The 23,616-nt window shown below is 52.2% G+C and overlaps 2 protein-coding genes across 3 annotated transcripts in view; one reads left to right on the top strand and one right to left on the bottom strand.

Annotated features, from left to right (window-relative positions):
* The window catches only part of ZDHHC9 (zDHHC palmitoyltransferase 9), a 39,307-nt gene extending 36,132 nt beyond the window's left edge, over positions 1-3,175 (top strand). For both annotated transcript variants that reach the window (XM_084639646.1, XM_084639647.1), the window contains one exon: positions 466-3,175. In XM_084639646.1, coding sequence (XP_084495772.1) covers positions 466-570 — 105 coding nt within the window. In that variant the 3' untranslated portion in view covers positions 571-3,175. The remainder of the gene's footprint in view (positions 1-465) is intronic.
* A 438-nt stretch (positions 3,176-3,613) lies between these two features.
* SASH3 (SAM and SH3 domain containing 3) overlaps positions 3,614-23,616 on the bottom strand; it is a 30,029-nt gene continuing 10,026 nt past the window's right edge. The window contains exons 2-8 of the mRNA XM_084639648.1: positions 20,831-20,926; positions 20,002-20,151; positions 18,075-18,216; positions 15,914-16,077; positions 14,001-14,207; positions 6,383-6,533; positions 3,614-5,743 (exon numbers count right to left, since the gene is read on the bottom strand). Coding sequence (XP_084495774.1) covers positions 5,565-5,743; positions 6,383-6,533; positions 14,001-14,207; positions 15,914-16,077; positions 18,075-18,216; positions 20,002-20,151; positions 20,831-20,926 — 1,089 coding nt within the window. The 3' untranslated portion in view covers positions 3,614-5,564. The remainder of the gene's footprint in view (positions 5,744-6,382; positions 6,534-14,000; positions 14,208-15,913; positions 16,078-18,074; positions 18,217-20,001; positions 20,152-20,830; positions 20,927-23,616) is intronic.

Genomic DNA, 23,616 nt, shown 5'->3' with positions numbered 1-23,616 from the left:
TTCCACTCTTCACCCGGCCCCTCTAACCTTGGCCTGCAGGTGAAGAAAGGCAAGCAGGAGCCTGAAGCCATTGCTGGCCATGGCGGAAGCAGCAGGGAGAGAGAAGAGGTGTTGAAGCTATAGGACAATGTTGGGGCAGGAACAAATAGGGATAAATTGTCCTTGAACAAACTGAGTTTAACAAGCAGAGGAAGGAGGCTCTGCAACAGTCTCTCAGTAGGAGCAGTGGGGCAAACAGCCTAGCCTGATAAATCAAATAGGATTACATGACAGGATGGCCTGCAATAGCTGGGACTGAACTGAGTGATGCAGGAGGGTCCTTCCCGTCCCCTGTTCCCATCCCTGCTTGACCTCAATGGGCGGGGTTGTCGAAGGCAGACTGCTGTTGCCTGTGGTTTTGGAGGGAAAGACACACTGTGGGTTTGGGAGTGTCTGCTCCATCCCATTACTCTCTCCTCTTCCCAGGTCCCCATGCTGCCGCTGAGCCCTACTGGGATGCCAGAGGAGACTCAACCTTCTGCTGTGGAGCTCCCAGCACAGACCCGGGACGATGGGCCAACTGAGCACTAACCTCTGCTCAAAAGGAGAACATTGTTTGTTCTGTCCAATCAATGCCAGAAGTGATTGCCAGGCGGAGAAGGCCGGCTGGCTGGCAGGCAAGCAGACCACCCCTCACTGAGGGGAGCAGATGGGCTGGCTGGCAGGCAATTCCTCATGGCCATTTTGCTTTAGTCTTTATTCACCTTGATTGTGGACAGGAGTGCGCCTGGCCCAGGTCATTGCCAATGGATTCAAAGAGTGAGCAGAGCATGTCAGTCATTGGTACAGACCTTTACCCTTGCAGCTGGTCTCGGAACAGGCTGAAGTAGGACTTCTCACTCTGCAGTTGGTCCTTAGTGCTAAATGCTAGCCTGGCCATGGCCCTCTCTTTCTGCCCCAGCAGTCATCTCTGACGTCGGCAGCTGCCCTGCAGTGGAGTGGCAGGATTGAGGAATCATGATGGGAAGGTGACTGTGACCATGGCAGTGTTCGTCTCTCTCCCTCCCCCTTCTCCCTCCGTCTCTGGCATTATTTTATTGTGTAAGGTGGTGGGGTGGCCAGGAAATACTGTCTTGGTGCCAACAGGGCCAGAAACACCTGGGCAGGCAATCCACCTGGAGATGGTTTTCTGTAGCTTCCTTCCCAAACTTCCCCATTAGTGACTAGCAGGCATTAGAGGTCCTTGAACAATCATGGAGTGGGCAGCCTCCTTTGCCCTTTGGGGAGTGCACCTTTCACTGCAGGAGTGTCAGGGGAGAGCAATGCCAGGGCAGAGCTCGCTACTCTCTGGACCCTGCACCAGCTGCAGAGCAGTTGCACCAGGGAATCACGAGGGAAGAGCCCTCTTGGGTCATTTGCACTCTGTTCCTGGGGCCAGGGCAGGATTTGTTCCCTAGTGCCTTGTCAACTCTTGTGTTTGCTGCCCCAGGCAGTGGGGCTTCCACCCCTTGGCTGGGGAGGCTGTGCCCCCATTGAAGTAAATGGTGAAAAGCTCTTTCCCTCTCTCTGCCCCGGTTGGCTCTGAACTCCCTTTGTCAGGAGGAGCCTAGGCCTCAATGCAGCATTCCAGGGCCCCCACGTGCTTTTCCACCTGGAGCAGCTCTGGCTGCAAAGGGTTCCGCCAGCTGGGGCAGGGGACAGGCGGGCCTTTCACGGGGGCTGTTGCCTTGGGAGAAGGAACTCTATGGAGTCTGACTCCTTTCTCCTCCTGTCTGCATGAGCGAGGCTCCTGGGGGCTCCCAGTCTCAGCTCGAGGGCTGCTGTGAGGCAGCTTAGCCATCTCCTTTGTGCCATCTTCCCTCCCGTCTGCCACCAAGAGATGTTGGGTGTGGCTAAAAGGAGGAGCCCTTCTGTGGCACCCCCCATGCGTCCCTGGGGGAGGGGTGTCCCCTTCCCGTCTGTCTGTTGTAATTCTCAGTCTCTGCTTAGGGGAAATGCCTGATTCTGCTCAAGAGGGCACTCTTATTCCGCGCCACTTGTGGTATGTCCTAGGGTGAGACCCTGGCGTGGAGGGAGGGAGGAATTGGGGTCACTGAGGCGTCTGACCTGCTTCCCCCCAAGCTTGAGGCAGGAGCCCCCCCATCTTGACCCACATTTACTGGCCTGTTATTAACTAGTTCTCAGAACGGTCTGTCTCAGCTGGCATTGGAGGTGATCCTAGCATGAGAGACCTGCACTGTGCCCTGTCTCCCAGCACTCCCTGTACAGCAGGTGTGTGCTGAGAGTCCTGAAGGGCAGTGCTCTGCAGAATAGAGGGGAGGTTGGAGCTGCCCTACCTCTCTGGCTTGAGGGCAGCACTGTTGAGATCTGGGGGCAGGATCCTTCCTGTTCCTCCCTTGGCTGTGTGGCCTGGCTTCTTGTCCCATTCAGCCTTAAAGCTCCCACTCTATGCTGGCTTGATGCAAGTGGGATGGCCAGGGTAGAAGGCACAGAGGCATTCCCACTTACCCCCCCATCTCTATAGTTGAGCACAGTTCAAAATTGCTGCCTCCCTTAGCTCCAGCTGGAGTGTGTTGTCCCCTCGAGAACTGTCCCCTCTTCCCCTGCTGGGAGAGCACAGAGGAGGAGCCTTGAGTCTGGCTGGCCCCTCTGAGTTCACCCACCCTGTGCCAGGTTCTGGGCTCTCCACATCCCTCCCCACGGAAGCCTTAGTCCTGTGGGTGGGACTTGTCCCGGCTGCATAGGCTCAGCGCTCTGCCACTCCAGTGGTGCTCCACTCCCTGCCCATGCTAGTGCCCCCTGCCTGCTGGGGACTGTGTTGGAGGCTACAGCCAAACTTTTCCACCTGCCCCCAACATGCTACCGACCAAATCTCAAACTTGTTGCAAAAAATGTATTTTTGTTTTTACTAATCTATTTTCTGATGTACTGTGTCAAACTCTGCCTACTGGAGGGGCCCTCTGGTACCTCTTGCACGGTGGCTCCTTGTCTGATCCGTTAAGTTTCTCAATGAAGGAAGTTTTTTTTGTTTTTTGGATTTTTTAAACAAATGAAGGAATCCTAATCAGTTCGAAAGCCTCTGAACTGTGGTCTCTTCCTGTGTATGTCTGTCAACTCTCTTTCCTGAGGCATCCCTTACTCCGGAGAGCCAGAGGGACTGGGCCCTGTTTGTAAAGAACCATATTTTCAGATTTTACTCAGTGTGTTTTAATGTCACTGGGGCAGCTCCGCACCCTTGTGGGGAGCTCTTGGCAATACGTGGCTGAAGGGAAAGTCAACTGGTTGGGTGAGCTTGTGGGGTGGGGATTGAGAATGATCTTGTGCTAGCTGCACACGGTGGGATTGTGGGGGAGAAAATGGAGCAGGTTTAAAAAAAAAAACCTGTTCTGAAGAGAGGAAGAACAAAGGCTCCTGGACCTGCTGTAGAAGTGGGGAGCCCTTTTGCCAAGAAAATCTTGCATGCTGGGGGATAGGAGGGAGGCAGCATCCTCTCCACCTGGGGTCTGTCTTCCAACTGGCTGAAGCACAAGGAAAAATGGCCTTGTACTAACTTCCCCCTGAGAGAGGGGAGATCCCAAGGGTCCCAAGCCCTTTCACTAAGCCTGTGGTGCAGGCAGGAGGCCAACACACAGAGTTGCAAGTTAGAGCATGTTTTATTGGGGTCAAGCACAAGGGAGTGAATTCAACACCCAAACCTACATTACTGCAACAGAAAGGCAGAGATTTTATGGGCACAGGAGTCCTGGAATTCAGGGCTAAGCTTGCCACAGACATGGTGCCAAAGGTGACTCTGCTGTAAGCAGATGTATCTCCCATCAGCATTAGTGGGTGTTGTAGCCTTTTACTCCAGGACTGGAATTGGCCCATTTCCCAGTCACTCAGCATATTCTGTGGGTAACAGCATATGGGTGCAGCTCCAGTGCAAGACTATTTCCTGCCCTTTTAACATAAGCTAACCGAAGAACTCTTGGTGCAGCCACATTGTGCCAAAGCTGGTCCAGCCCTTTTGCCCTGGGACAAGCCCCAATAGAACCCAACCTGCTTGCTGTCTAAAGCTAGGTGGGCTCTTGCTGCTCTTAATGCAGCACCCTCTTGCATCCATCAGCTGCATCCGTAATCGACGTGCCCCAACGCTGCAGTGTTAGTCTGTCAGGGACAGCCCTGAACAGGGGTGTGAGCTCTGTAGGGAACACATGAATTCACATTGGGGGTGCCCCCATTCTCTGTTGCACAGGGGGCTCTTGAGCAGTTGTGGGCCCGGGGACTAAGCACCAAGGATCACTTCAAACAAACCAAGTCAGTATCGGCTTCCTCGGTGCACACGCAGTGTGTGCCTTCCCAAGGCAGCTGTTCCAATGCACAGCGCCCGCTGCAAAGCGAGGACTCTGCCCACACGAAGGCAGAATGGCCACACACTGGGGAATGTTGCGAGCACAATGCAGGGCCTTTCCAACACAAGGTGCTGTCTTTCCTACCAGCTTCCCAAACAAGTCTGCTGGCCTGAGCCAGGTTGGCCTCAGTGGGCATGTGTGGCAGGCTGGAGCGATGGCCTGGTCTGTTGCTGTAGTGAGCTGGCCCGCGCCTTTGGCTGGGGGAGCTGCTGCAGCCTGGCCGTATTTCTAATAACTCAATGTCCTGTGACGAGGAATGGCAAAGCCCCTGGAGCCAAACCCTCTGCTTTCTGGCCAAGCTGGTCGCCACATGGCTAGGCTCTGCCTTGCAAGGGACTCGCCCCTTTCTGAGGAATGCCAGCTTGGGAGGCTACAGACTTCGGCTCCCAGCGCTTGCTGAGTCTTGATGGCGAGGATCCTGTGTGGCACCCATCGCCCTGCTCTGCTGTCTGTCCCCCTCCACCACCCTGAGAGTTGCATTAGAAACACAATGGTCTCACTTCTTGTTCAGTTCCCGGCTCCCTCACCCTGTTAGCACCAGCTCCTAGGTTACCTGTAGCCTCCCTTGCAAAGAGCCTTTGATGCCAGGGAGCTTCAGCTGAAAGTGGGCATCTCCCATTGCATAGCCTCAGACACCCTCTTGGATAAACTGTGTGGCTTTGCATTGCCCAGGAGCTTCCTGGATCCTTCCCATTCGAAGGGTGTCCTGCTGACTGAGGCCTCGGCCATTTGGTAAGGCCAGGCAGAGGGTGTGAGCAGACCACAGTGGGTGCCAGGCAGAGGGGCAGGAAAACACCTGTTCATGGCTAATGCACAGGCTCTGAGGCTGGAGTTTCTAACGGAGATGCTGGAGGCTGAGCTATTTGCAGAAGCAGGTCCTTTGTCTTTGATAGGAGTGCAGAGAGGGGTCCCGTGCAGCTCCCAAAGGGGAGATGTATCCTGGGGTGGGGACCTAGGCAGCTGCCCCATGGAACCATAAAACAGCCCCAGTGTCTTCCCCTGCAGGGCTCACATGAGTGTTCCCAGCATGGGGGTGGTCATCTGTGGTCCAGGAATCTCCCCAGATGTTGGTCAGGGTAGAGTGTGCCCCTGGGGTGTCATGTCCTGTCCTCCCTGCTCTGCAGGCTCAGTCCCTGATGTGGTGTAGTGCTGGGAGGACAGTGCTGGGGCAGGGAGGGGGCAGGCTCAGGAGGACTATTCTAGAGAGAGGGTCTGAAGTTGCTCCTCTGTGCTGTTCAGCTCCATCTCATCCCGGCCACTCTCCAGTGTCTCAGATCCTTCGAAGCAGCCCGAGTCGCGGGGAATGTCCCCTTTGGGGTCTGAGGTGGAAGGTTGCGGCTCCGAGCTCTCTCCTTCCTCAGCCTCACTGGCCGCTGCAGGGGGGAGAGAAGCCAAAGCGTTAGAGGCTAAAGGGCATGGGCTGCTTCCCAGGGAGCTCTGAGCAGGGCCCAGCCTGCCCTTGGCTGGGCCAAGCTGGGGGTGGGAGGGTGAGGCTGCTCCCTGCATGCTTAGGGGCTGTGCAGAGGCATTCTGGGTAATGAGATATGACTTGCTCTAAATCTAGCCAGCTGCACTGGGTGAGGCCCCCTGGCTTATTCTGTCACTTGTGCTGCTTCTCCCCCAGGTGCACAGAGCAGCTTGCAGCTAGGATGTCTCCTGGTGGCTCGCCCTTGCTTGGCACTGGGGTGGCTCCTTGGCAGAGCAGTTGCCATGTGGGATGTAATTTGAACACTGGCTGTGGTAAAATGCAGGGCACTCCTGGCTCTGGCTGCCAGCTGGGGCCCTGTAGGGGAAGTCTGTCCTAGTGGCTAAGAGTCAGTGGATACAGCCCGCCTGCAGACTCCTCTGCTTCCCATGTCCTTGAACAGTGGATGTCTGTGCCAATAGCAGCAGGTGGATTCCAGGGAAGGGCCAGACCTGGCCTGGAGCTTACTGGCTGTTATAGAGCAACTGCCCAGAGGGGAGAGGTCTCTGGGTGCAGGAAGGTAGCAGAGCGGGTGTTTGCCTCTTACCGTCATAGTCCAGCAGCAGGTCAGCAGCTGTGAGCAACTTGGCACGATGCTGGGGGTCCATGATGTTTAGCTCATTCAGGTGGGTCTCCCGCAGCTCCTTGAAGTCATCCAGGGTCTGGTAGCCATTCAGTAGCAAGGTGGAGATGTGCTCCTGGGGACAGAGACAATCAACCTCACACAACAGCTAAGCCTGTAGAGCGTATATCCTTGGAGACACTCATCTAGCCTTTGCATCCCTCAGCTGAGAGCTTCACCCTGGGCAGACTTGGACTACAGAATCTCAACTTTCATTTAAAAACCCTGTTCCTAGCACATGAGGCTGCAAAAATCCCTGTGCAAAGAGGAACAGTGTGACCACTGCAGTGAGATCTGCCAGCTGGGTATTGAATGGCCCTCTTACTCCAAGGGCCAATGCTAGTCTTATCATGGCCTTTAACCCTTGTCAGTATTAACTATTTTGTTGTCAATTTGATTAACAGGAACAGATGGGGCCAGATTCCAAGGCCAGAGGGGCCCACTGTGATTGTCATAAACATACAGCTAAGGGTAGCATAAAATCCCTCCTTTACCTGAAAGGGGGTAAGAAGCTCAAATCACCTGGTTGGCACCTGACCAAAAGGACCAATAAGAAAAGAAGATACTTTCAAATCTGGGGGGGGGGGCGAGGTTTTGTTTGTGCTCTCTTTGTTGTTCCCCCTCGGAACAAAGAGAGAGACCAAGCAGGTAACCCAGCTCCTACTGAAATGATACATCTAAAATTACAGAAATTGTAAGTAATAGCAAGGAAATCTTTTGTTTTAGCTTGTGAATTTTTCCTATGCTAAGAGGGAGGTTTATTCCTGTTCTTGTAACTTTGAAGTTGAGCCTAGAGGGGAATCCTCTGTGTTTTAAATCTTTTTATTATCCTGTAAAATTACTTTCCATCCTGATTTTACAGAGGTGCTTCTTTTACTTTTTTCTTTATAATAAAGTTCTTCTTTTAAGAACCTGATTGGTTTTTAGTGTCCTAAAAACCCAAGGGTCTGGTCTGTGCTCACTTTGTTAACCTATTGGTTGGTATATTATTCTCAAGCCTCCCCAGGAAAGGGGGTGAAGGGGTCTCGGGGGGATATTTTGGGGAAATAGGAACTCCAACTGGCCCTTTTCCTGACTCTTTGTCTAAATCACTTGGTGGTGGCAGCAATACCGTCCAAGGACAAGGAAAGGATTTGTGCCTTGGGGAAGTTTTTAACCTAAGCTGGTAGAATTAAGCTTAGGGGGTCTTTCATGTGGGTCCCCACGTCTGTACCCCAGAGTTCAGAGTGGGGAGGGAACCCTGACAGTGATCATCTAGTCTGTCTTCCTGTACAGCACAGACCAGAGAACTGCCCCAGAATAATTCCTAGGGCAGATCTTTTAGAAAAACATCCAGTCTTGATTTAAAAATGGTCAATGATGGAGAATCCACCATGACCCTTGCTACATTGTTCCAATGGTTAATTACTCTCACAGTTAAAATTTACAACTTATTTCTAGCTTGAATTTGTTTAGCTTCAACTTCCAGCCATTGGATCATTTTAGACCTTTCTCTGTAAGACTGAAGAGCCCATTATTAAAGATTTGTTCCCCATGTAGATACTCAGACTGGGATCAAGTTACTCCTTAACCGTCTCTTTGTTAAGCTAAACAGATGGAGCTCTCTGAATCTGTGACTCTAAGGCAGGTTTTCTAAGCTTTTAGGGTATGTCTACACTGCAATAAAATACCCCATGGCACTGAATCCCAGAGCCCGGCTCAATTGATTCGGGTGCACAGGGCTAAAAATAGCAGAGTAGACTTGGGAGGTGAAGAGGCATCTACATTCCTCTTTTTAGCCCCACAGCCCCAGTCAATTGGCCGGGCTCTGAGACGTGGTGCCATGGGTCTTTTAGCGCAGTGTAGCTATATCCTTAGTCATTCTTGTGGCTCTTCTCTAAACCTTCTCCAGTTTTCCAACATCCTTCCTGAACTGTGGACACTAAAACTGCACACAGGATTCTAGCAGCGGTCGCACTAGTGCCAAATACAGAGGAAAAATCACCTCTCTGCTCCTACTTGAGATTCCCTGTTCATACATCCCAAGATCACATTCGCTCCTTTGGCCACAGCATCATCATGGGAGCTTGTGTTTAGCTGATTAGCTGCCACAACTCCAAATCTCCTTCAGAATTCATGCTTCCCAGGCCAGAGTCCCCCATCCGGTAAATATGGCCAACACACTCTGTTCCCAGATGAATATAACACGTATTGTTTGCTTGTGCGCAGTTTACCAAGCAATTCAGGTCACTCTGAATCAGTGACCCTTCCTCTTCATTATTTACTACTACCCCTATTTTTGTGTCATCTGCAAACTTTTTCAGTGATTTTTATACTTTTTTTCCATGTCATTGATAAAAAGGTCAGATAGGAAACACACCTGCTCAATGACGATTCCCTGTTTACAGTTACATTTTGAGGCCTATCAGTTAGACAATTTTTAATCCATTTAATGTGTGCCATGTTAATTTGATGATATTCTAGGGCTTTTTTTAAATAAAAATGTGTGGTACCAAGTCAAATCCCTTACAGAAGTCTATTACATCAACACTACAAGTTTGTTGATCAAGATAATAATCTCATCAAAAAAAGATATCAAGTTAGTTTGACAGGATCTATTTTCCATAAAGCCATGTTGATTTGCATTACCCTACTTTAAATTTCTATTAATCAAGTCCTGTATCAGCCACTCCATTATCTTGGTGGGATCGATGTCAGGCTGACAGGCCTATAATTACCCAGGTCATTCCATTTTCCCTTTTTAAAAATTGGAACATTAGCTTTCTTCCAGTCTTCTAGAACTTCCCCAGTGCTCTAAGACTTATTACAATCAACATTAACATCCAGTGAGCTCCGCAGCCAGTTATTTTAAAACTCTTGGATGCAAGTTATCTGTACGTGCCCATTTAAAAATGTCTGACTTTAATAGCTTCTATTTAATATCCTCCAGAGATACTACTGAAATGGAAAGAGTGCTATTGTCATAATATGATGAGACTATATCATTATTTTTCCTTAGATAATGAAACCTTTTGCCTTTTATACATTATTATTGATAATTCTACCATTTCCCTCTAGTATGGACCAATACTATTATCGGGATTCTTTTTGTTCCTAATGTATTTGAAAAATTCCTTATTGTCCTTAATTCTGAAGGCAATTGAGTTCACCTTGTGTCCCTTTGCTTCCCTTATCAGTTTTCTACAACACGTAACTTCTTATTTAAATTCATTTCTATCAACTTCCCCTTTCTTCCATTAGTTATATATTATAGATCAAGCTGATGTGTTTATTCCACAATCCCAACTGCCTCCCATTCTTTCTCAGGTGCCAGAATTTCCAGCTGTCTCTGCCTGGCTACCCAAACCTCCAGCTACCTCCTAGCAGTTTCTACTGCATTGTTACTCACTATCAATATAATTGCTGGTGGCAGCTTTAGAGCTGAAAATGTGGGGGCAGGTGAAAATTGAATTTAATCTAAAAACTAAATAAACTACTTAATCAGTTAATGCAGAGATGAGGCTGCCTAGTGTCCCCCGCAGTATATCAAGAATGGTTAAATTGAAACCTCTATAAACCAGCAAATGAAGAGTTAAGGTAACACAAACTTAAACCTCTGAAAATCAGGAAATACAAAGTTAAAGGTACACCGCCCCCCATCCCAGGCCACCTTAACTCTGCCCCCTGGAGCTGGCAATATCCACTGGGGAGGGTTTAGTAATGGGGCATGTGTGATGATAATAATGAGGAACAAATGATTAAGCAGACATGCCATAGTTTGTGTTGTGGTCTATAGATAAGAACTGCAGCATTCTGACGCCTTGCACTGCAGCTTCATTCCCCGTGTTCGCTGTGGCTGCACTGAATGGTGCAGGGATCCTATGGAGCAGGTTGGCAGAGCTGTCACTGGTATGAGAGATGAACGAGGCTGGGGCTGGTGTCAGTACCGCTGTTTGAGCCCTGCCTCCCTCCCTGGGCGGGGCTGGCATACCCGCTTGCCCACCCTGTTCCTGCGCACCCCGCTTTTGCCAAAAAAAGTCAGGGTGGCCGGGACAGGGCTTAAAAAAAGAGACTGTCCCAGCCAAAACAGGACGTAATCTCCATGCTGGATTTTAGCACTGAGAGGGAAGAAAACAAAGTAAGAAGGGATACAGCCGTGGGTAGGAGAATGGACATAAGGAGGAAGGGCAGTGTGGATACCAGTCTAATAGGTCATACTGGCTGTAGAATGTCCAGGCCTAATCGGGTAAAGAATGTGAGCGAGGCCAAACAGCAAAATGAAGATGTTTGTACCCCAGTGCGAGGAGCCTCGGTAACAAAATGGAGGAACTCGAGCTACTGGTGCAGGAAGTGAAACCAGGTATTCTAGGGATAACAGAACCATGGTGGAGTAGTTGTCATGACTGGAGTTCAGGTATGGAAGGGGATGTGCTGTTTAGGAAAGACAGAAATGAAGGCAAAGGTGGCGGAGTAGCATTGTATATCAATGATGAGGTAGAATGTAAAGAAATAAGAGGCGATGGAATGGATAAGACAGAGTCTGTCTGGGCAAAAATCACAATGGGGAAGAAAACTACTAGAGCCTCCCCTGGGATAGTGCTTGGGGTGAGCTGTAGACCGCCGGGATCTGATTTGGATATGGATAGAGCCCTCTTTAATGTGTTTAATGGAGTAAATACTAATGGGAACTGCGTGATCATGGGAGACTTTAACTTCCCAAATATAGACTGGAGGACAAGTGCTAGTAATAATAATAGGGCTCAGATTTTCCTAGATGCAATAGCTGATGGATTCCTTCATCAAGTAGTTGCTGAACGGACTAGAGAGGATGCCATTTGAGATTTGGTTTTGGTGAATAGTGAGGACCTCATAGAAGAAATAGTTGTAGGTGACAACCTTGGTTCAAGTGATCATGAGCTAATTCAGTTCAAACTGAACGGAAGGATTAACAAAAATAAATCGGCGACTAGAGTTTTTGATTTCAAAAGGGCTGACTTTCAAAAAGTAAGGAAATTAATTAGGGAAGTGGATTGGACTGAAGAACTTATGGATCTAAAGGCAGAGGAAGCCTGGGATTACTTCAAGTCAAAGCTGCAGAAGCTATCAGAAGCCTGCATCCCAAGAAAGGGGAAAAATCTCATAGGCAGGAGTTGTAGACCAAGCTGGCTGAGCAAGCATCTCAGAGAGGTGATTAAGAAAAAGCAGAAAGCCTACAGGGAGTGGAAGATGGGAGGAATCAGCAAGGAAAGCTACCTTATTGAGGTCAGAACATGCAGGGGTAAAGTGAGAAAGGCTAAAAGTCAAGTAGAATTGGACCTTGCAAAGGGAATTAAAACCAATAGTAAAAGGTTCTACAGCCATATAAATAAGAAGAAAACAAAGAAAGAAGAAGTGGGACCGCTAAACACTGAGGATGGAGTGGAGGTTAAGGATAATCTCAGCATGGCCCAATATCTAAACAAATATTTTGCCTCAGTCTTTAATGAGGATCTTAGGGATAATGGTAGCATGACAAATAGGAATGAGGATATGGAGGTAGATATTACCATATCTGAGGTAGAAGCGAAACTCTAACAGCTTAATGGGACTAAATCGGGGGGGCCAGATAATCTTCATCCAAGAATATTAAAGGAATTGGCACATGAAATTGCAAGCCCATTAGCAAGAATTTTTAATGAATCTGTAAACTCAGGGGTTGTACTGTATGACTAGAGAATTGCTAACATAGTTCCTATTTTTAAGAAAGGGGGAAAAAAGTGATCCGGGTAACTACAGGCCTGTTAGTTTGACATCTGTAGTATGCAAGGTCTTGGAAAAAAATTTGAAGGAAAAAGTAGTTAAGGACATTGAGGTCAATGATAAATGGGACAAAATATAACATGGTTTTACAAAAGGTAGATATTGTGCCAAACCAACCTGATCTCCTTCTTTGAGAAGGTAACAGAATTTTTAGACAAAGGAAAGGCAGTGGATCTAACTTACCTAGATTTCAGTAAGGCGTTTGATATGGTGCCACATGGGGAATTAGTTAAATTGGAAAGATGGGGATCAATATGAAAATTGAAAGGTGGATAAGGAATTGGTTAAAGGGGAGACTACAGCGGGTCATACTGAAAGATGAACTGTCAGGCGGGAGGGAGGTTACCAGTGGAGTTCCTCAGGGATTGGTTTTGGGACCAATCTTATTTAATCTTTTTATTACTGACCTCAGCACAAAAAGTGGGAGCATGCTAATAAAGTTTGCGGATGATACAAAGCTGGGAGGTATTGCCAATTTAGAGAAGGACCGGGATATCCTACAAAAGGATCTGGATGACCTTGTAAACTGGAGTAATAGTAATAGGATGAAATTTAATAGTGAGAAGTGTAAGGTTATGCATTTAGGGATTAATAACAAGAATTTTAGTTCTAAGCTGGGGACGCATCAATTAGAAGTAATGGAGGAGGAGAAGGACCTTGGAGTATTGGTTGACCACAGGATGACTATGAGCCGCCAATATGATATGGCCGTGAAAAAAGCTAATGCGGTCTTGGGATGCATCAGGCAAGGTATTTCCAGTAGAGATAAAGAGGTTTTAGTACCGTTATACAAGGCACTGGTGAGACCTCACCTGGAATACTGTGTGCAGTTCTGGTCTCCCATGTTTAAGAAGGATGAATTCAAACTGGAACAGGTACAGAGAAGGGCTACTAGGATGATCCAAGGAATGGAAAACTTGTCTTATGAAAGGAGACTCAAGGATCTTGGCTTGTTTAGCCTAACCAAAGAAGGCTGAGGGGAGATATGATTGCTCTCTATAAATATATCAGAGGGATAAATACCAGAGAAGGAGAGGAATTATTTAAGCTCCGTACCAATGTGGACACAAGAACAAATGGATATAAACCGGCCATCAGGAAGTTTAGACTTGAAATTAGAGGAAGGTTTCTAACCATCAGAGGAGTGAAGTTCTGGAATAGCCTTCCAAGGGAAGCAGTGGGGGCAAAAGACCTATCTGGCTTCAAGATTAAACTCTATAAGTTTATGGAGGAGATGGTATGATGGAATAACATGATTTTGGCAATTAATTGATCTTTAACTATTCATGGTAAATAGGCCCGATGGGATGTTAGATGGGGATGGGAGTTACTACAGAGAATTCTTTCCTGGGTATCTGGCTGGTGAATCTTGCCCACATGCTCAGGGTTCAGCTGATTGCCATATTTGGGGTCAGGAAGGAATTTTCCTCCAGGGCAGATTGGAAGAGGCCCTGGGGGTTTTTCGCCTTCCTCTGTAGCATGGGGCATGGGTCACTTGCTGGAGGATTCTCTGCACCTTAAAGTCTTTAAACCATGATTTGAGGACTTCAATAGCTCAGACATAGGTGAGAGGTTTATTGCAGGAGTGGGTGGGAGAGATTCTGTGGCCTGCATTATGCAGGAGGTCAGACTAGATGATCATAACGGTTCCTTCTGACCTTAATATCTATGAGTCTGTCTATGAGTATGGTCACCCTACCGCTGGTGTCTGTCTGTGCAGGTCGCCTGTCCTCCCCTTCCCCAGAGCCCGTGGCCAGACTCTCACCTCCAGGTTTATGCGCTCCAGCAGCTCGTGTAAGGTCTTGGGCTTGGGCCGCTTGCTCTTGCTCTGCCCCCGGCTTTTGCGAGCTGGCATTGGCTCTTCGGGGATGATGTCCACGTAGATGAACTTGAAGGAGCCCACTCTGTTGTTTAGCACCCCCGTCCAGGTACCCACGGGGGGCTTCTCTATGATCCCGATGATGTCCCCTTTCTGGGCCAGACACAAAGAGGAATCCCTTTGAGAATCTCTACCCCTGGCAGGTGGGACAGGGCTGCGCTTGTCCCACCTGTGCTGTTGTTGCTGGGTCTGTGCCCACGGGCTCCCCTAGCAGAGGCACTGGTAGGAGCTGGGTGGGGCCTGGCCCCCCACAGGACAGCTGATGTGCTGCGGGGGACAGCCAGGCAAAGGCACTGGCATTTGTTCCCTGGAGCCCGTCTGTAGCCATTCCCACGGTTGGGGGTGGGTGTCGTCCTCTCTCGTACCCCTGCAGTGAGGAAGGCGAGGGCTGGGGCTGCCTTTGCCAAGCTTTTTTGCCCCACATTTTCCCTACTGGCACCCGCTGGGTCAACTCCTCTAGTGCTGGTTGGGGCTCAGCCAGGTGCTGGCGTTTTAGTACCCTACCAGCCAGCTGCTCAGGGGGGTGGGAGCGCCAGGGGAGACCTGAGGAGCTAAGCCAGTGGGAGCACACAGCAGAGACTGAAGCAGAAGAGCCTTGCTGAGGCCCGGTATCTGTGGGTGGGAGGTGGCTCTAAGCCTCCTCTCTGCCTTTGGGAGTGAGAGACTGGTTTGGGGCTGCTTGCCCTGATGCCAAGGCTGCAGTGTTCCCAAGAGTCCATGCAGCACCCTGGACTAGACTGGCCTAGGAACTGGGAGCCCCTGGTTCAATTCCCTGATCTGCCATAGAGGCCCTGTGTGACCTTGGACAGGCCCATTAGCCTCTCTGGGCTTTGATCCCCCCATGTACACTGGGGCTATGGCCCTGCTGCCTGGAGGGTGGGAGGAGAAACCCATGAGGCCTAAACCCATGATGCTCAGGTGCTGTGATGAAGGTGTGCCCCTGACCCAGCCCCTCCCCCCTTATTCTGGGCACTGGGAGGACGGGGAGAGGCTAGGGTAATTTCAGCAGCTCTGTGTGCCTGGGGAGCCAGCTGTTCTCTGACTCCGTTGTGCTGCAGGATTGATATAGCGGGGCCTGGCTGCAGGGCACAGGGCTGGGTGCTGGGGCTGCTGGCCCCAGTCTACAAGGCTGAGCTTTCTATAGCCTGTTAGCCAGTGGGGGTGGCTGGTGGGGCTCTGGGCTGGTGGGGGCAGCAGAGCCAGCACCAGAGCCAGCCTCCCAGCAGTGGAGTTCTGCTCTGCCCAGGGAGCTGCCAGGAGGGGCCTGCCACGGGGCACAGCCTGGGCTTGTGCCTTTGTGATGGCTACAGTGGGCCTGGGGGGTGATCCTGCTTGCTGCAATGCAGGCCCCGGTGAGGCTGGAGAGGGCTCTCCTAGCAGCTGGGCCTGTCCAGCCCCTGAGCCATGGGGTGTCTATGCACTGGGCCAGGCCCCGGAGAGCAGCTGAGCCGGGAAGGGGGTGTTAGTCCCAGTTCACGCCGCCTGGCGCCTTGTGGCATGACCTACACCTGTGCAGCATGGGAGTCATGTCTCGCGGGAATGACACACGAAGCACTGCCAAAGGAGTCTTGGGCCCTTCCTGTACTCTGTTTCCATTTGCACCAGGAGAATGGGCAGCTATGGTAAAGGCCCAGCCCCCACCCACTCAGCTGAGCTGCCAGCAAAGCCAGCAGCTCATCCAGCTGAGCCGGGGGAGAGCTGAGGCCAAGTGCGTGTGGACCCGGTGGTGTGTGTTCAGTAATAGATCGTTCTCTCTGCACCCGCCTTCCTCCTGCCCCAGCCGGTCGGGCCTTACTCACCCGCAGCTTCAACGAGTCCCTGTCGTAGGGGCTGGGTGTGAAGTCGGTATGGACCCGGGCTCTCCCGCAGAAAGGGCCACTGTAGGGCAGGCTGGGCTCCTCCAGCCTCATGCTGTCGCGGTTGCTGCCTGTGGTGCAGGGGCTGGTGCAGCCCAATTCACTTCCTGCAGCAGGGGCAAGATGTCAGCCTCTCCTGCTGTGCCAGCCAGGCCAGGGGTTTTGCTTCCCTTTCCTGAGAGCTGGCCCCACCCAAGGGCAGCCTGTGACTAGGTAAGTGACTGTGCCTCTGTCCTTTGCACTGGGCTGAGGAGTTTGTTTCCGCTGCGCCTGCCACAACCCTCCAGCTGCCAACGAGCAAGAGCCCCAGTGACACGTGTGAGATCCGCACCTAACACAGGCTCAGGGGTGCCCCTCCCCCACGGTGGGCAGAGCTGGTTCCCCCTGCTCCGCAAGGGACCGTCACCGCCGGGGCACTGCTGCTGCCTGTTCTCTGCACTGTGAAGGAACACGCAGCTACTTCTCGCCACACCGGGTCAGGAGGCAGGACGAGGCTGCTGAGGGCCTGAGGTGAGGTTCTGCTGCCCGACATCTCCCCCACAACCCCATGAACAGTGTCTAGGGCACGGAGGGTTGCCAACTTTCTAATCACACAAAACCGAACACCCTGCCCCTTCTCTGAAGCCCCGCCCCTTCTCCGAGGCCCCACCCCCCGCTAGCTCCATCCCCCTCCTTCCGTCGCTCGCTCTTCCCCACCCTCACTCACTTTCACCAGGCTGGGGTAGGGGGTTGAGGTGCAGGATGGGGTAAGGGCTTTGAGCTGGGGGTGGGCTCTGGGGTGGGGCTAGGGATGAAGGGTTTGGGGTGGGGGAGGGGGCTCCAGGCTGGGGCAGGGGGTTGGGGTGGGGGTGAGGGCTTTGCCTGGAGGTGGGGCCGGGGATGAGGGGTTTGGGGTGTGGGAGGGGGCTCCAGGCTGGGCCAGGGGTTTGGAATGCGGAGGAGGGTGAGGGCTCCAGCTGGGGATGTGGGCTCTGGGGTGGGGTGGGGTGGGGTGGGGGATGAGGGGTTTGGAGTGTGGGAGGGGACTCTGGGCTGGGGCAGGGGGTTGGGGTACAGGAAGGGATGCGGGATCCCGGCAGCGCTTACTGCGGCTCCGAGGAAATGCTCACCAGGTCCCTGCAGCCTCTAGGCGCATGGGCAGCCAGACAGCTTTGCCTTCGCTCCTGCAGGCGCCATCCCCCACAGCTCCAACTGGAGCCACAAGAGTCCCTTTTCAACCAGGCGTTCTGGTTGAAACCAGACACCTGGCAACCCAAAGGGCATGTACACGCGCTGCATTTACAAACCCCTGCCACCAAGTCTGAGCCCAGCTCTGTACACAGCTCTAAGGCCACCTGTGTGCATGGACGGGTGCCGGCTGCAGCCAGGGTGCTGCAGTCTGGGGGTAGTGAGGGAGCCGCAAGGTCTAAATGCGAGCCTGAGCGCGTGGCTCTGAGCCTGGTTACAGCAGGTTAAACGCATGGGAGATGCACTCTGTCCAGATGAACTGAGCCAGCCCCGAGCCCCTGCAGCCATGGTAGTGTGAAGGTGGCTTCTCCCACCTTCGCCTAGGGCAGCTCCCTGGCCAGGGCTCTGCCACAACGAGGCTGAGGCCAAAGTGTGGCAGAGGTGCTGGCAATCACTGAAGCCCTGTCGGCCCTTGTGCCGCACTGTCCCTGGGGCAGGCAGCATGTAGCGTGACCAGACAGCAAAATGTGAAAAATCGGGACAGAGGGTGAGGGGTAATAGGAGCCTATATAAGAAAAAGACCCAAAAATCGGGACTGTCCCTATAAAATCAGGACATCTGGTCATCCTAGCAGCAGGGGCCTGGGGCTGCCCTCTGAGCTGGCAGGGAAAGGGGGGAAGAACAGTCAAGAGGATTCACCCCTTCTGGGTTGGGAGCACAGTCAAGTGGCAACGCCAGAGGGCGACAGGGTGCTGTGTCCATGTGGGCTAGGCTGAGACTGCTCCAGCCTCTGCCCTTCCTGCTGGGGGTGGGCCCTCTCCTGTCTCCAGAGGTGCCTGGAGAGAGCTGGCCCTGGGAGGGGAGCTGGGAGGATGGTGGCATGTGAAAATGCCCCTCCCTGCCCGCTCCCACTGAGCGGCACGGCCCCTGCGCTCACCACTGGATGTCTGGCGGCTGAGCGGCGTGTGCACGTCCTCTTCCAGCTCCACGTACGACAAGGGCATCTTCTCGAGGCTTGGCTCCTCCAGGCTGCTGTCCAGAAACATGGGGGACATGGACCCCTCCTCCCCCACTTCTCCCTGCAGGCAGAGGCCAAGGCAATTAGTGCAGGCTGGGGCAGAGGGGCTGCAAGGCTGCAGCATGGCTGTGTTAGAGGGGCTGGTACTCAGACCGTCACAAAAGCAATGTAACAAGGGCCCAAGCTTGGCTCTCTGTGTCCAGTGGGCACAGATGCTGGGTGCCGCCTTGAGCACATGGGCTAGCTGCTACAGAAAGGAGCAATGGGAGAGCTCCGAGCATGATCACCATCTGGAATCCACAGACCTGGGACTCCTGGGTCTGAAAACTGGGTCCAGGTATATCAGAGGGGCGTTCTCCTGGCAGCAAGTGATGCTGAGTGGTGGAGTAAAGAGGAGCCAGGGGCTCACTTTCCTGTTTCACTTGCTTGGAGGGGGGGGGTCTAGGTCAGTGGATGGGAAGTGTCCACCTAGAGCTGTCAGCCCCCCTTCCCCACCTTCTCGTCTAGTCATTCCATTTCCTCTGCCTTTGTTTGGATTGCTGTGGCCTGGCTGCTTCACACTGTCCACCCAGCCTTCAGTGGACACGGGCTAGTCATGCGGGAGATGAAGAGTGCTGGGGTAAGTTTAAAATCACTTTGCTACAGAAGTTTGAGCTCACCTTTGTTGCTTATGGAAAGGGACAGCGAGGGGCTCAGAGAAGGCCTGATAAGAACTAGTCTAAAGTTGCAATGAGCCGGGCGAGTATCTCAGGGAGGGGATGGCTGGTATGGGGAGTGCGCGCTCCAGGATGTAGAGACTGCTCTCAGAGTTGGAAGAATGGCTTAGCGAGCGGAACCCCAACCTGATCCAAAGCTAGGCAGAGAGCTGCAGGAAGCCAGCCCAGGGCAGAGGACAAAGGTGAAAAGGGGCTGGCATGAAACAAGCTCCAGAGGTGAGGGCAGAGGTTCCGACCCCACATGGGGAACCTGCTAACCCTAAGCCAGTCAGGCGAGCCCGAGGAGGGGAGGGGGGAAAGCCAGCTCATCTGACGGGTGCTTGTCCAGTGAAGGGTGGCAAGCAGCAGAACCTGAGTGATCAAATAAACTGTTGCACTCTCTCTGGAAGGGGAGAGTCAGACCCCGGGAACAGCTACCCTGTTGCCATGCAGCCACCAGCCCGTGCCCTGCCTCAGAGGAGCTGGTGGGGTGAATGAATGGGACACTGGTTCAGGAATGGTGAGATACAGGCTGGCTGGAGCACCCTCTGCCCCAACTACAGGATAACTATGTAGCCTGAGCCAGCGGGGAGTCCCCCGCCCACCACCACCTGCATGCGGGTGCTATCTGTTCTCATGCACCAGGGCAGGGCAGGCGTTTATTTCCACATGCCTGCACTAGAGGCATAACTAAGAGAGGAACCCCACCCGCAGGGGTTTAGAGGTCAGACAGGCAAGAATGTTCATACTCAAGTCTCGCTCAGGATCCCACAATTCCTAAAAGGAGCAGCAGTGAAAGTGTTGCCATCACACTGTCGTCGGTAGGCACCAGAGTTAACTACCGTTGGGGAGGGAGTTGCTGGGTGGGCTGCCCCCTGCAGGCTCAGGCAGGCCCTAGCACATCAGGTCATGTTCACAAGATTTTCTTTGCAATCAGAAGGGCTGGGAACTCTGCTTTGGAAAATGAAAACCTCGATTGTACAGGAGCCACCAGGGAAGAGCTGGGCTGGCAGCCAAGCTGGCACCAGCTCCATCTTAGCTCGCTCTGGGCACTGGTCCTTTCTGTTCTGTGGATTCTCTGAGTTCCAGGCCTTTGTCCTGTGCTGACACCCTGGGATCTGAGCACAGAGACTTGGCACCCTGCTCCTTACCTTCCCCTCGGCCAGCGCCTTCACCACCATCTTGCCCATCTTCCTGTTCATGGTGCGGGAGATGACGGCTCTCCACTTCTTGCCCAGCTTCATGCCACTGCTCTTCCCAGTGTCATCGGGAGGTGCATTGGCTGGGTCATCCTCAGGAATCTGCAGGGACAGTCACAGCCAATTGGAAGTGTGGGGGGGGGGGGGGACAGAGCCAGAGAAGTAAGTGCCCTGCACTTCTCTCTGCTCCTCAAACCAAGGGAGGATGAGCCAGCTGGGCTGCCGCATGGGGGTTGGGAGGATGCCCTGAGCAGAACTCTCTACAGGGAAACCGCAGTGCCCCACACGGGCGAGCCCAAGCACTTGATTGTGGGGAAGAGGCATGTCTTCGGTGAGCACCAGGAGTCCACCTGTGCCACACACTGTCCCTGTGTTGAGCTGAGAGATGATGGGGGTGCGCCGGCAGGTGCGTGCCAGCCTGGGGAACAGTGCCACGCAGAGAGCAGTCAGTGTCGTGGGCACCTCTGACTCTTCTGAGAAGCTGTCTACCTAGAACAGGGGTGCAGTGGATGGACCATACACATCTGAGTGTGGAGCGGTGGGTGGAGCTGGGGCTGTAGGAGCCCAAGGGGCGAGTGGGTTGTAGGTGGGGTGAGGCCGGGCTGGGGCTATGTGGGCCTGGGTCAGGCACGGACTGGTGTGGAGCTGGGACTGGGCAGGAGCTAGTCCCCCTGTGTGAGTGGGGCTAGAGGGGTTTCCCTGAGGGCAGGGAGCGGGCACGCCGTATGGCTAGGGTGGGTGCAGTCAGTTGCTCCCTGCGGTGCAGTGTGCAGATACTCACGTTCTCCTCCAGGTTAAACTCCTTCTCGCTCACCACGGGGGAGCTGGGCTTGGACTTGGCGAAATCCTTAAAGCTGCTGGAGCGCTGCAGGGAGAGCTGTGGGGAAGCAGGGACAGCATGAGCCAGCAAGCCCCATCCCGCTGAGAGCCGCCTGCTGGCTAGGGCCTGCCCCCTCCCGCTGAACGCCGCCTGCTGGCTAGGGCCTGCCCCCTCCCGCTGAACGCCGCCTGCTGGCCAGGGCCTGCCCACCCTGGCATGACACTCGGCAGGGGCCTCCCCCTCCTTTACACTCTGCCCTTTCTCTGGAGCCTGGCCCCCAGCACAGGGCGGGAACAGACCACAGCTCAGCACATCTGTCCCCATCATGCAAGGCCCTTTCCCACCTCTGGCATGTCGTCCCTCCCCTTCCTGGCCCCACCCTGGCTGGAGGGCTTTCCCTTCCCGCAGGAACTGCTCAGACATGGGGGTAGCAGGGCCATAATTGGCTGGTCTGACTGGTACCAGATACAACCTGGCCTCAGCGCTCCCTTTATCGGAGGGCAGAGGCACTGTCTTCCAGGCCAGCCCGCAAGGCGCGGCCAGGTGCAGTGGTAGTGTGCTCAGATACGGCATGTGCCATGGTGCCACCTCGTGGCTGCGCAGTACAATACGGGAGATGACGGCTCTCCACTTCTTGCCCAGCTTCATGCCACTGCTCTTCCCAGTGTCATCGGGAGGTGCATTGGCTGGGTCATCCTCAGGAATCTGCAGGGACAGTCACAGCCAGTTGGAAGTGTGTGGGGGGGGGGACAGAGCCAGAGAAGTAAGTGCCCTGCACTTCTCTCTGCTCCTCAAACCAAGGGAGGATGAGCCAGCTGGGCTGCCGCATGGGGGTTGGGAGGATGCCCTGAGCAGAACTCTCTACAGGGAAACCGCAGTGCCCCACACGGGCGAGCCCAAGCACTTGATTGTGGGGAAGAGTTAATGTCAATTCTGCTGTCCCTCCAGCCTCAGCCTCCCTCCCCTGGCTGATCACTGCTTCCCAGCTGTGACCGCTAGGCCAGACTGCTTATACCTGGTCCCTTACACACTGGGGCAGTCACAAGTTACTGGAGCTGTGTTGTAGCTCTGTGTTTTCAACAGGTGTCACTGGTGTAGTATGTCCTGCAGAATGTGTGCTCAAGAGCTGGTTTACATGTCAACTCCAGGGATTGCTCTGAGTCACATCTACCAGACAAGGCAGAGGATCAATCTGTGATGTGTCACTTCAAGTCTCCATCAATTATTATAGGTGTTTCTTTATGGAGATTTTTTTCTCCCATGTGAAAACTGAGCAGTAGGATGTGACTATGTGTGCCCATTTGATCACCCTATTCCTTAGGAATGTTTGTCTGTAGATTGGACTTTAAGAAGTCCAGGCTAGGGCATAAATTATGCCCCATAAACAACATTGCTGATGTCTGATTTTAATAGCATCAGCTGCGTTCCTACAGGACAACAGGAAATTCATAATCTTTGTTTTGTCAGCGACCTTTATACAGGGGCATAGCATGACGCAGTTATTTGAATGTCTGGATAAACCTTCCCACTAACCCGTTTATGGCAGGATGGTGATGAATTGATGTGACAAGTCTGATACCATTTCTTTGGGGGAAAAAACCCAAACTCTTTGGCTATGAACTGAGTTCTGTTGTCAGTTACAAACTGCTTGGGAACTCCTGTAACTGAAAACAAAAGTTTTAACACATCCACCATCTGTGCTGAACTACTTGGATTCATACAGGATATGTCTGGCCATTTAGGATGGGCATCTTTACTGCAATCACTGCAAAAGGATCTTGAGACAGTGGGAATGAAAATGTTAAGATGGATGCTTGGAATTTACAAGGATGGTGTGTTTGGAATAAACTAATTACTGCACTCAATGTGCAGTGGCAGTCAAAAAGGCGAACATAATGTTGGGAATCATTAAGAAAGGGATAGATAATAAGACAGAAAATATCATATTGCCTCTATATAAATCCATGGTATGCCCACACCTTGAATACTGCCTGCAGATGTGGTCGCCCTATCTCAAAAAAGATATATTGGAATTGGAAAAGAGCAACAAAATATTTAGGGGTATGGAGCATCTGCCATATGAGGAGAGATTAATAAGACTGGGACTTTTTAGCTTGGAAAAAAGATGACTAAGGGGGGATATGATAGAGGTCTATAAAATCACGAGTGGTGTGGAGAAAGTAAATAAGGAAGTGTTATTTACTCCTTATAATACAAGAACTAGGGGTCACCAAACGAAATTAATAGGCAGCAGGTTTAAAACAAACAAAAGGAAGTATTTTTTCACACAATGCACAGTCAACCTGTGGAACTCATTGCCAGTGAATATTGTGAAGGCCAAGACTATAACAGGGTTCAAAAAAGAACTAGATAAATTCATGGAAGATAGGTCTATCAATGGCTATTAGCCAGGATGGGCAGAGATGGTGTCCTTAGCCTGTTTGCCAGAAGCTGGGAATGGGTGACAGGGTGATCACTTGATGATTACCTGTTCAGTTCATTCCCTCTGGGGCACTTGGCATTGGCCACTGTCAGAAGACAGGATACTGGACTAGATGGACCTTTGGTCTGACACAGTATGGCTGTTCTTATGTAATTAGGGGAAGTGTGAAGGTGATCCCAGTTATAGAAAAGCTGAGGGAATCCAGACTTAGGTGGTTTGGGCATGTGACAAGAAGAATAGAAGAAAATACAGGAAACAGGGTATTAAACTGAGAACTGGAGGTTGGAGAAGGATTGAAAGACCC

Source organism: Lepidochelys olivacea, assembly GCF_965140295.1.
Source record: "Lepidochelys olivacea isolate rLepOli2 genome assembly, chromosome: 9".
In the NCBI taxonomy this organism is placed as follows: domain Eukaryota; kingdom Metazoa; phylum Chordata; order Testudines; family Cheloniidae; genus Lepidochelys; species Lepidochelys olivacea.
Note: the sequence above shows the minus strand (reverse complement) of the source record. Positions and strands in the feature narration are given on the sequence as shown.